We start from the raw sequence: 12,059 nt of genomic DNA, 5'->3' as shown, positions 1-12,059 counted from the left end.
CAATTAACACCATCTATGAAGTACATTATCCTGGTCTGGCTCTTTGTGCTTGAGATTCTTCTACTGGGTGCCATTCATTGATTTAAATGTACCTCTTTCAGTTGATGCATTTTGTTGACAAACGACTGCACTCCATCCAAAGTTCCTGAAATTAATGATGCATTAATCAATAATATAAACATATTTAGAATGAGGTTCATGCAAATAGTTCGGTTGTGCATTGACAGCAAGCTAGCAGTTACTTATGTGACCTCATGTCAGTGAAAAAGCAAATTATGATGATCTGCCTTGTCAGTCACCTGAACAAACATACAACCAATACATTAACAGCTGTCACTGCAATGCCAGCGTAAAGTAAAATTTACCTCCGAAGACAGAATTGTTCAAAATTACTTAGAAGAAAGCGACCATTCTTGTAAATTAAATGCCCTACGTGTTTACCGGGGGCCGCCATTTTGGAAACAACCCCGGGGGCTCATGGTAAGGAATTACGATTTACTTGTTCATAGGGGGGAGCTGCAGTAACACCCACCAACGGATAGTATTATGTGATTGATTAGGTAGCTTTGGTTATGGTGTATGACACAATACTTATTTCGTAATTACTCATATCAATTAACCGGTGACGTATTCACATTTTCAGTTGAATGAGAATACGTGCTTTCTTTTCGCTCCTAACTCCTAATGGTACCGTCCATGAAGAGGAAGGTCCCACGTGTTGGAGAATTCTAGCTTCGTAGCGCATGTGGATTTTACACAGTTCATGTAAGGAACGCATACAATAGAAACAATTTACTTGGATTTTCTAAAGTATGCTTTTTGGGAAAGAAGTACCATGGAGGCGGCTGGAAGGAATGACATTTGGCATGTACTCTGCCGAAGAAATAAGGTAACAATACAAGTTGTTATGAGTGCATATGCACTGAAGCCATAATAACATGCCCCTGCATGACTTTTGCGTTTGGATTTGTGTGTGTTGGACTAGCTAACTATAGTTAACTGGTTAGTGTTCACTGTTCTTGGACTGTCCGTTTGTGGTACTGCTACTATGGATATTATACAACTAGTTAACTGCTAAAGTATTGCATTCAATCATTGCAACATTATCATGTCCTGTTCCCATTTCTCCACAGAAAGTTGAGTGTCAAGAACATTACCAACTTCAGATTCCTGGATAATGTTGGTAATGTTGCCCCCAATGGCCTCTATGACCTGTCATTGGGCCCAGCTGATTCCAAAGAGGTGTGCTCCACCTGTATGCAAGACTTCAACAACTGCCCTGGGCACCTTGGGCACATCGAGCTACCCTTACCCGTATACAACCCACTCTTCTTTGATGTAGGTGAACAACATTGAACACACTTATCCCAGTAGTCATTAGAAGTACATGGCCTGTTTCCAGATAAACCATTACATGATCGAAAACACAGTCGATAGGCTACAAGTTACAATGGGGTACGTCTTCTTTTAAGGTAATATGCTCTCTCACTTCTACTCTGGCACTAGAAACTGTACCTGCTGATCCGAGGGTCATGTCTGAACTGCCACATGCTGTCCTGCCCCAGAGCAGCGATCCATCTCCTGCTGAACCAGCTGAAGCTGCTGGATGTGGGAGCTCTACAGGAGGTCTATGAGCTGGAGCATGTGCTGAACCAGGTGAGCATCACACAGACAGGAGTGGTAATATTAAAAAATAATGATGTCTCTGAAATCACACTGCTGTTTTTGGTAATGTATGTAAGTCTTTTGTTTTGATAGTGTTTGATTCATAAAATTCATCCAAGTTCTGAGTTTTAATCACTCACACAACTGGTTTTGACCCTTTCTCTGTTGCAGTTCCTGGAAGGCAATGCCCAAGCTTCTGGGGTTGAGATCCAGGTGGTGTTAGAGGACTACTGTGCTCATGTCAACAAAGGGAAGACAGGCGGCGATCACAGCTCACCAGTAAGAGCTGATTGTGAATGTGTCATAGAAACTGAACATCACAACTCAGGCCAATGTGATAAAATTGAATGTTTTGTGTTCTCAGATCAAGCATCTCTGTGAGAAGAAGAACAAGCTTATAACACTCTTCTGGAGGGTCCAAATGAACTCCAGGAAATGCCCTCACTGCAAGTAAGTATGGACCATTCTGGTCAATTACCATTTATTTAATTACCAATTCTGTCCCGTGTGAAGCTTCACACTGATTTTTACTGTTCCCAAATAGGAGTGGCCGATCACAAGTGCGCAGGGAGCACAACAGCAAACTGATTGTCACCTTGCCTGCGGCTATGTATAAAGATGGTGCCATCAAGGGACCCGATGAAGGTAATGCATACCATTCAATCTTCTGCTTCAAGATTGGTAATATAGTAGAGGACTAAAAGATGTTGAATAGTTGACATTTCTGCAACTCTGTTGTCCTGAATTGGAAAGTTGAATAAGTGCCCTTGGTCTCTTCTCCTTTTTCAGAAGATGGGATGGCTGGAAAACGTGGATACTTGACCCCTAGCACGGCACGGGATCACATCGCCAAACTGTGGGATAAAGAAGGTTTCTTCCTGAAGTGCTTGTTCTCTGGACTGGAGGAGTTGGAGAGCTCACCCAATGGCATTTACCCTGGCCTTTTCTTCCTGGAGCTTATGGTGGTCCCTCCATGCAGGTGAGGAATCTCTCAGAGAACAGCCTTACAATTTGTGGGTTTGTTTTGAATGTACCGTAATTTCCGGACTATTGAGCGCACCTGAATATAAGCCGCACCCACTGAATTTAAAAAAATATATATTTTGAACATAAATAAGCCGCAGGTGCCTACCGGTACATTGAAACAAATGAACTTTACACAGGCTTGAACGAAACACGGCTTGTAACAAAAATAAATAGGCTTTAACGAAACACGGCTTGTAACAAGTCAATTCCTCACGCTGCTGTTTCCAACGTCTTATCATCGACTCATTAAGACCAAGCTCCGGTGCAGCAGCTCTATTTCCTTTTCCAACAGCCAGATCTATCGCCTTCAATTTGAAAGCTGCATCATATGCATTTCTCCGTGTCTTTGCCATGATGAGGGTGACAAAATGACTACCGTAATCAGAATGATGGGAAGTTTGAGAGCGCTTGATTTAATCTAAACAGTAAACAAAAAAGTTGTTTGACCTTAACCCGTTCGGCAATTTCATTGGTCTAATGAAAGCTTCATGCCGCCAAAAAACTGAGCACGTCACAGAATGTGTATTTTTTTTGTTGTTGAGAATTTTCTTTAAAAGGCGGGACAAATCCATATATTAGCCGCGTCATTGTTTAAGCCGCGAGGTCCAAAGCGTGGGAAAAAAGTTGCGGCTTATAGTCCGGAATTTACGGTAGTTATTTGCTTCTGTTAGTTATTGATAAGATAGTGTCTGGAATTGCATCACAAAAAAACTCCTAGTTGTGAAGCTTTCCAGTAACTTATGAGAGTAACCCTCTTGTTTTCCCCAGGTATCGGCCCATTAACCGTCTGGGAGACCAGATGTTCACTAACGGCCAGACGGTTAACATGCAGGCAGTGATGAAGGACAGTGGCGTTATCCAGAAGCTCCTAGCACTTCTAGCTGGAGAGAAGCTGAAAGAAAAGGAGTTGGAGCTGGAGGAGGTATGTGAACCGATGGAGTGGGGTCGCATTTGCTCTTTAAACATTATTTTGAGGGAATGAAAAGGTCAAAGGTGACACACTTGATTTTCCATGTATGTATATAAATTAACCTTTTATTAGTTCGTCATCTCGTACGGTATTTTTGATTTGATTCTGTTTTACCTCACTAAGTCTTAAGAAATGTTAAAAACATACAGAACATTTAAAAAAACAACGAAAGCAAAGTCAAGACACACAAACACGGCTCCACATTCCTAGAAATATATATCTGGGCCTTTTGCATGAAATAAAGTTAACCAATTGTGTGTTAAGTGTTGCCATTCCTCTGTACTCTAAATTTAAAGGTACAGGAAGCCGACCCCTCTCAGACAGACCAGGCCTTCCTGGCAGGGATCCCCGGTGTCACACTCACAGATAAACTCTACAACACCTGGATTCGGCTCCAGAGTCACGTCAACATAGTCTTTGACAGTGACATGGACAAACTGATGACGGAGAAGTACCCTGGCATTCGTCAGGTATGTTTTCCCATGGGAATCTATTGCCACCTGCTCCATATATCCAGCATTTTAGCCAAAGGGAGTGAAAAATGTCAGTATACCTTCATCTTCCAACCCATACATTTATTTGTTCATGCTGACCCTGTTTTCTCTTTCAGATCTTAGAGAAGAAGGATGGTTTGTTCAGGAAGCACATGATGGGTAAACGTGTGGACTATGCAGCACGCTCTGTTATTTGTCCTGACATGTACATTGGGACCAATGAGATTGGAGTACCCATGGTAAGAGTCATTGCCTTTGCCTGCATTCTGCATGTCCATTGATAGTTGGAGCGTTGTGTGAGCTCGCATGATAAACTCCATCTGGTTTCCTACAGGTGTTTGCCACCAAGCTGACTTACCCTCAACCTGTGACGCCTTGGAATGTTAAGGAGCTGAGGCAGGCAGTTCTGAACGGGCCCAATGTCCACCCTGGGGCCTCCATGGTCATTAACGAGGACGGCTCCCGCACCATCCTGAGCAGTACTAACCTCACCCAGAGAGAGGCCATCGCCAAGCAGCTCCTCACACCCTGCACCGGGCAGCACATGATGCCCATGAAGATAGTAAGGCCTATCTTTCTAACACCACTTACACCAGCCGTTTCCTCTCCCTATATAATGGTTCCTTGATTCCTGATTAACCTTAATTCATTTTTATTGTAATCTCATATACTTTCCCACTAAAATGTCACTTCATTAAAGATGGTATAACTAGTCTCCTTGCATTTCATCTTTCTATTATATTTGCCATCTATTGAGCAATGTTCATATTCTCATAGGTGAATCGTCACATCAAGAATGGCGACGTCCTGCTCCTCAACCGGCAGCCAACACTGCATCGGCCGTCCATCCAGGCTCACTGCGCCCGCATCCTGCCAGGGGAGAAAGTGTTAAGGCTTCACTACGCTAACTGTAAGGCCTACAACGCTGACTTTGATGGGGATGAGATGAATGCCCATTTCCCTCAGAGTGAACTGGGCAGGGCTGAGGCCTACACACTCGTCAGCACTGACCAGCAGTACCTTGTGCCCAAGGTGATTGCTCAGCCTTACTAAATGTATATATTTTTTGCAAACATACAAATTCCTAATTCTTGAGAGGAATTTAATGATGTTGTATGTTTGATAGATAAGCTATTGTTTGCTCACCCTCAACACCTACTGTTGCTGTACAGCCTCACTGCCTTGTCTCTGTCCCCCAGGATGGGAAGCCTCTGGCGGGTCTGATCCAGGATCACATGGTGTCAGGCACTAGGATGACCATCCGCGGCTGCTTCTTCTCCCGTGACCAGTACACTGAGCTGGTCTACCGAGGTCTAACCGACAAGGTCGGCAGAGTCAAGCTGCTGCCGCCCGCCATACTCAAACCATTCCCTCTCTGGACTGGGAAACAGGTGCAGAAGGACCTACCCATGGGTTGAGAGGTTTAGTAGGTCATAATTCATAATTGTACAGGTAATAACACAGGTGTCCTTTGTCATTCAGGTGGTGTCTACACTACTGATGAACGTCATCCCAGGAAACCACATCCCTCTGAACCTGACAGGGAAGGCCAAGATCCCCAGTAAGGCCTGGATCAAGGAGTCTCCACGCTGTGTTCCTGGCTACAAGCCTGAAACCATGTGTGACTCCCAGGTCAGACTGTTCACTAACAGTACTACTCAACTTACCAATGTTGCACATGTACCCACCTTGATTTGATTTATTTTATTATTAGTGTCATAGTTTGTATTAGCTGTATGTTAAACAATTCTTTTGACTTTGTGCAATGCACACCTAGTCCTAGACTTTGCCATTAACTGTGTCTGATCCTACAGGTGATCTTCCGTCAGGGAGAGTTGCTGGTGGGGGTGTTGGACAAGGCCCACTATGGCAGCTCTGCATACGGCCTGGTCCACTGCTGCTACGAGCTGTATGGAGGAGAGACCAGTGGTAAACTCCTCAGCTGCCTGGCTCGTCTCTTCACTGCCTACCTCCAGCTGTACCGGGGCTTCACTATGGGTAAGGCATGGGCTTCATCCCAACTTCAACCTTATTCCCTATATAGCCCACTACCTTTGACAAATGTAGTGCCCAATATAGGCAATAGGGTGCTATTTGGGACATACTAACAGGTGTTCTAGATCTATCTGAACAGACTCGGGGATCCATCACAAGGCTCTCTCAAAATCGAAGGGTTATTTATTGAATTAATTTCAGGTGTGGAGGATATCTTGGTGAAACTAGGAGCCAACAGACAGAGAAAGCAGATCATAAAAGAGTCTGTCACTTGTGGGACTAAGGTAAAGATGCCAGTATCAATCAGTTGATCCACATGTTCCAGGAACAAATAAACAAATTGAATGACATGCATTAGTGTGGCAGTAACAGTTGTTTGCTCTGGTGTAACCCAGGCCCTGCAGGCAGCCTTTAACCTTCCTGACACCGTGGACGAGAGTGAGGCTAGGGGCCGCTGGCAGGACGCCCACCTCAACCCAGACCAGAGAGACTTCAACATGGTGGACCTCAAGTTTAAGGAGGTGGCCAATCAGGTCAACAACGACATCAACAAGGTGAGCTACGTGGGAGTTTGCGTTGTTTGGTTTGCTCATCCTTCAGTTTTGTGAAGAGGTTACCATCAGATGGTTGTCATCATCTGTTTGCATGTGACTGTCAGGCCATCATTGTAAAGAAGAATATATTCCTTAGTGGTCCTCTGTAGCACAGTTGGTAGAGCATGGTTCTTCCAATGCCAGGATACTGGGTTCGATTCCCGGGGCCACCCATACGTTAAAAAGAATGTATGCACACATCACTATAAGTCGCTTTGGATGAAAGTTTCTGCATATATTTCTAAGGGACTTTGATAGGAAAGTTGAAAGGAGTTCCTGGTAGCAGAAAACACTGCTGTACGGTTTTGACTGATGTTATTTTCTCCTGCCAGGTGGTCATGCCCCTGGGTCTCCACTGCAGCTTCCCTGAGAACAACCTCCAGCTGATGGTGCAGTCTGGGGCTAAAGGCTCCACTGTCAATACCATGCAGGTACTCCTTTAAGGAACACAGCAGACATCAAACCATAAAGAGACACAACAGATATGCATTTTGTCTCCATGTGTACCAATCATAACTTGATGAGTACGTTTCTTTTGTTAGATCTCATGTCTGCTGGGTCAGATTGAGCTGGAGGGCCGACGTCCTCCCCTGATGCCTTCTGGGAAATCTCTGCCCTGCTTTCAGCCGTACGAAAGTTCGCCCCGCTCTGGAGGTTTTGTGTCTGGCAGGTTCCTGACAGGAATCAAGCCCCCGGTACGTGACTTCTCTCTGCCCCAAGTTGTGTGTTTGATTGTTCCACTTCATAATTGAAGGTCTCTGAATGTTCATGATTCATTGTTGCAGGAGTTTTTCTTCCATTGCATGGCTGGCCGGGAGGGTCTGGTAGATACAGCTGTTAAGACCAGTCGATCAGGGTACCTTCAGAGGTGAGCTGGCATTACAGAAATCTGAACGTTTTTACAGAAGTGTGAATGTCTACGTCCCAAATGGCACCCTATTCCATATATAGTACACAGCTTTTGACCAGAGTCCTGTGGGATTCACACGATATTTAAATTTCCCCCTTTCTGAACTGACTCATTGTGGTTCCAGATGTGTGATCAAACATCTGGAGGGCCTGGTGGTTCAGTATGACCTGACTGTGAGGGACAGTGACGGCAGCGTGGTCCAGTTTCTCTATGGAGAGGATGGCCTGGACGTCCCCAAGACACAGTTCCTCCAGCCAAGGCAGTTTCCCTTCATACAGGACAACTATGAGGTAGGAATTGGCGCTGCTCCAGTCAACTGATCCTGTTTTCTAAAGTGTTTGAGACTGAAAGCACGTCTTTATTTCAAGACCGTGCATGGCAAACATTGCATCCATAATTTTTTTAAAGATGACTTTTTGCAGCACTCATTTAGAATTTCCCGTTACTCACAGGTCATCAGAAAGTTAAAGTGCTTGGATGAGGTCCTGGCCAAACTGGACCCTCAGGCTGCCACCAACCATTTCAAAGCCATCAGGAAGTGGAAAGCCAAGAGGGAGCATCTTTCTCCCAGAGAGGGGGCCTTCCTGCTCTTCTCCCAGAAGAAACTGAAGAAGACAGAGTGCCAGACTCTAGAGAACCTGGCCAATGGCAGGGATACTGCCACTCTGAAGGTAATGTATTGTCCCACTGCTGCAACACCGCAATGTTATCAGATTAAATATCCCTCCACAACTATTTACCAATTTTTGGGGGATTTGGGATGTATTATTTGTCGTTCTACTTTTTCAATGTGACATATCAAACTCTGTGGTAGTTTGCTGTTTTGTTTAACGTTCTAATATGTTACCTTCCCATGTTTCTTAGCTGGTGGATAGATGGAGTTCTCTAGACCAGGACAGCAAATCTAAGTACCTGAAGAAGACTTCACATTGTCCTGAGCCCTGCCTGAGCCTGTTCCGGCCTGACATCTCATTTGGGTCAGTGTCAGAGACATTTGACAGCATTGTGGAGTCCTATCTAAAGGACATCCAAGTCAAGCAGTTAGCTGAGGGAAGCTCGAAGAACCTTGATGCACAAAGGTGAGATTTCAATCCAGATCGTCTATATTGCATATAGTATTTACCTAAATGAACATTTACCTAAATTGACATTTTAGAGCGGCGGCAGGTAGCCTAGTGGTTAGAGAGTTGGGCCAGTAACCGAAAGGTTGCTAGATGGGATCCCTGAGCTGACAAGGTAAAAATGTGTCATTCTGCTCCTGAACAAGGCAGTTAACCCACTGTTCGGTGGCCATCACTGTAAATAAGAATTTGTTCTTAACTGACTTGCGAAGTTAAATAAAGGTAAAATAAAGAATAATACGTCTTTTAAAAATGACAAAATTTAGATGTTGAAACTAAGATTGGGCTGTTGTACATACTTTTAGAAGCCATTGTAGCTACTGAATTTTTTTACTGAGTGCTTAGGTTATGTCATGGTCTCCACTCTGTCTATGCAGACTGAAGCATCTGCTGCAGCTGAAGTGGCAGCGAGCCCTGTGTGACCCAGGGGAGGCGGTGGGTCTGCTGGCTGCTCAGAGCATCGGAGAGCCTTCCACCCAGATGACCCTCAACACCTTCCACTTTGCCGGCAGGGGGGAGATGAACGTTACCCTCGGTATCCCAAGGTACAGTATGGTCTCCCCTGGAATATAACGGTGCAATGACTCTTTGCCAGAATAAAATGTACAAACTCTGGACATTAGTGGCTGAATATTGTCTGCACCCACAGGCTTAGAGAAATATTGATGATTGCCAGTTCCAGCATCAAGACTCCGATGATGAGTATTCCTGTGTTAAACAGTAAAAAAGCCATCAAGCGGGTGAAGACACTAAGGAAGAAGCTGACTCGTGTGTGTCTAGCTGAGGTTATTACATTGGCTCTATTTACTTACTGTTTATGAACCATTACATCCCAAAGTAATTCAATCGTTACTACCACAGAAATATATAATACATTTTTCTATGGTTATCACTCCATCCTTGTGTTTCAATGAATTGTGAGTCGAGAGTCATTATTCTGTCCATTGTTGTTCAAAGGTGTTGCACAAAGTGGACGTCCTGGAGACACTCCGGGTGAAGAACAAACGACAGAAGGACCGCGTCTTCAAGATCACCTTCCGCTTTCTTTCCCCAGAGCGCTACCAGGAAGACAAGATGCTGACTCCCCATCAGATCCTCCACTACATGGAGAACAGGTGAGCTATTAGAACCAGCGCTGGGCCCACACATTCTCCTGCCAACCCGTGTGTGTGTGACAATCAGATCACGGTTACTAGTCCCACAAACGTACTTCCGTGTTGTCGGTCTGAACCAATGTAAGGCATTCTTTGCTACCTTGTCTTTTCCAGATTCTTCCGCCTACTACTGGAGGCCATTAAGAAGCGCAATACCAAGCTGGCCTCAATCAACGCAGTGGAAACACGCAAGGCTACAGTACGAGATAATGACCAGGATGTAGGGGACTCCTCAGCTGGACAGGTGTGTTAAACAAGCATGGACTTTTCCCTATTCATCTGTTCCTTTCAGCCATAGCTTTACATTTGGCTTTACAACCTGGACTTAATCATTACCAAAGTGACCATTGTTCTTAAATGTAGAATTATGCTACTTTTGTACCTATTTTCATTTGTGTAAGTCATTTCTTTGTAGGAGAGTGGAGAAGGGGATGGGGATGGGGAGGAGAGCAGGATTGTGGACGACGTGGGGAATGAGGGAGACGCTGACGCCTCGGATGCGAAAAGGAGAGAGAATCAGGAGGAGGAAGTGGATTATGAGAGTGAGGAGGGAGAGGATGCTGAGGAGGGAGAGGACCTGGTGGATGAAAAAGACGAGCAGGCAGAGGAGAACTCTGAAGAGGTGCCTGATGAGGTGCCCGGTGACCTGGCCACTGCAGGGCCTGTTGGTGCTGGGACAAGGAAGAGGTCGAAGCAGAAAAGCACACACACACAGGACAGCATGAGGGTCAACACTGTGCTGGAAACTAGTTCCAGCATCGAGGACTATTCCTATGACAGCCAGCAGGGTCTCTGGTGTGAGGTATGTACCCCCAGTCTGTGCCCTTCTGTCTGATTTTTGGAATATTACTTTCTGGGTTTAAGATACTAAAATACTTATTTCAGCCAATGGTTGCCTCATTGATGGTCCAAATTGTTTCTCACGAAACCAAGTATTTGACTTGGATATAAATGTTTTGAATGTGGATTGAGTGGAGTTTTGCATTTCTCTGTTTGTCAGGTTACGCTCGTCCTGCCTGTCAGCAAGGTGCACTTTGACCTGACGTCGCTGGTGGTGGCCGTGGCCCAAAATGCAGTGGTGATGGAGACTAAGGGCATCACCAGATGTCTGCTCAGTGAGGTCACTAAGAAAGATGGCTCCAAGGAGCTGGAGCTCAAAACTGAGGGCATCAACATGCACGAGCTGTTTAACCACAGTGAAGTGAGTGATAATCCACAAACTTTCACATGTATAGAGTACTTGTACAGTAAAAACATAATTTCTTCATGTGGGTATCTTTGTTTATACATTCTATGGTATACTGTTTTAATCTCAGATTCTTGATGTGAATCGGCTGTACTCCAATGAGGTCCACGCCATGGCAAACACGTATGGCATTGAGGTGGCCCTGAGAGTCATTGAGAAGGAAATTAAAGATGTCTTCGCTGTCTACGGTACAAACAGGCTCACAACTTCTTTAGCTATCTACTCATTTCCCAACAACAGGCTCTGGAGAGCTGTGTGATCTCCTCTCTGAGTCTCTCTGCTCTCCTTTCCTGTGCAGGTATTGAGGTGGACCCCAGGCATTTATCCTTGGTGGCCGACTACATGTGTTTTGAGGGCATGTACAAACCTCTAAACCGCTTCGCCATCCAGTCCAACTCCTCTCCACTGCAACAGATGACCTTCGAGACCAGCTACAAGTTCCTGAAGCAGGCCACTATGCTGGGTAGGCATTATTACACAACACATCTGTAGGCTGTACACATAATGCAACAGGAGACGTAATACATCATAAAACAAATGGAGCAATGCATGGTCTGCCCCTCACCAGTTGTTGGTTTAACCAGGTGTCTGGTCTTTGCTCTCTCAACAGGCTCCCATGATAAGTTGGTCTCTCCCTCAGCTTGCTTAGTGGTGGGTAAGGTTGTAAAAGGAGGGACCGGGATCTTTGATCTCAAGCAGCCATTGCAATAAATGTTGTTAAATGCATCAGGTACCCATAGCCTCCATATCTAGATATTTCAAAGGAAGGAAGTGAACGCACCAGTTCACTGCAAGTGCCATTGTTATGACAATGAGGAAAGGGACTGTTTTTTTTTATTTGTTGCATGTTTTCTTATATTTGACTATTAAATATGTATTGAAGTG

The 12,059-nt window shown here is 44.9% G+C and overlaps 2 protein-coding genes across 4 annotated transcripts in view; one reads left to right on the top strand and one right to left on the bottom strand.

The window, feature by feature from the left end:
• ptcd3 (pentatricopeptide repeat domain 3) overlaps positions 1 to 490 on the bottom strand; it is a 6,616-nt gene extending 6,126 nt beyond the window's left edge. For all 3 annotated transcript variants that reach the window (XM_045724077.1, XM_045724078.1, XM_045724079.1), the window contains exons 1-2: positions 366 to 490; positions 93 to 145 (exon numbers count right to left, since the gene is read on the bottom strand). In XM_045724077.1, the coding sequence (XP_045580033.1) occupies positions 93 to 145; positions 366 to 454 (142 nt within the window). In that variant the 5' untranslated portion in view covers positions 455 to 490. The remainder of the gene's footprint in view (positions 1 to 92; positions 146 to 365) is intronic.
• On the top strand, positions 491 to 12,059 carry polr1a (RNA polymerase I subunit A). Its single transcript, XM_045724073.1, has 32 exons — positions 491 to 889; positions 1,134 to 1,338; positions 1,507 to 1,656; positions 1,837 to 1,944; positions 2,030 to 2,115; positions 2,210 to 2,310; positions 2,455 to 2,644; positions 3,460 to 3,613; positions 3,958 to 4,131; positions 4,272 to 4,394; positions 4,490 to 4,717; positions 4,933 to 5,187; positions 5,355 to 5,546; positions 5,638 to 5,787; positions 5,970 to 6,153; positions 6,352 to 6,434; positions 6,546 to 6,704; positions 7,076 to 7,174; positions 7,286 to 7,438; positions 7,529 to 7,611; positions 7,778 to 7,943; positions 8,106 to 8,324; positions 8,518 to 8,732; positions 9,152 to 9,319; positions 9,424 to 9,559; positions 9,732 to 9,889; positions 10,043 to 10,172; positions 10,344 to 10,730; positions 10,929 to 11,129; positions 11,245 to 11,362; positions 11,473 to 11,637; positions 11,785 to 12,059. The coding sequence occupies exons 1-32, from the start codon at positions 813 to 815 to the stop codon at positions 11,883 to 11,885; spliced, it is 5,118 nt and encodes a 1,705-aa protein (XP_045580029.1). The 5' UTR covers positions 491 to 812; the 3' UTR covers positions 11,886 to 12,059.

Source organism: Salmo salar, chromosome ssa09 (genome assembly GCF_905237065.1).
Source record: "Salmo salar chromosome ssa09, Ssal_v3.1, whole genome shotgun sequence".
Lineage (NCBI taxonomy): Eukaryota > Metazoa > Chordata > Actinopteri > Salmoniformes > Salmonidae > Salmo > Salmo salar.
The sequence above is the reverse complement of the archived record's forward strand: the minus strand, read 5'-3'. Positions and strand labels throughout refer to the sequence as shown.

What these genes read in the sequence shown, in the direction of transcription:
- polr1a (XM_045724073.1), top strand. Translation starts at nt 813, where the DNA reads ATGCTTTTTGGGAAAGAAGTACCATGGAGGCGGCTGGAAGGAATGACA. An exon ending in ATGAGATTGGAGTACCCATG is followed by an intron (nt 4,395 to 4,489) that starts GTAAGAGTCATT and finishes GGTTTCCTACAG; the next exon opens with GTGTTTGCCACCAAGCTGAC. An exon ending in GGGACTCCTCAGCTGGACAG is followed by an intron (nt 10,173 to 10,343) that starts GTGTGTTAAACA and finishes ATTTCTTTGTAG; the next exon opens with GAGAGTGGAGAAGGGGATGG.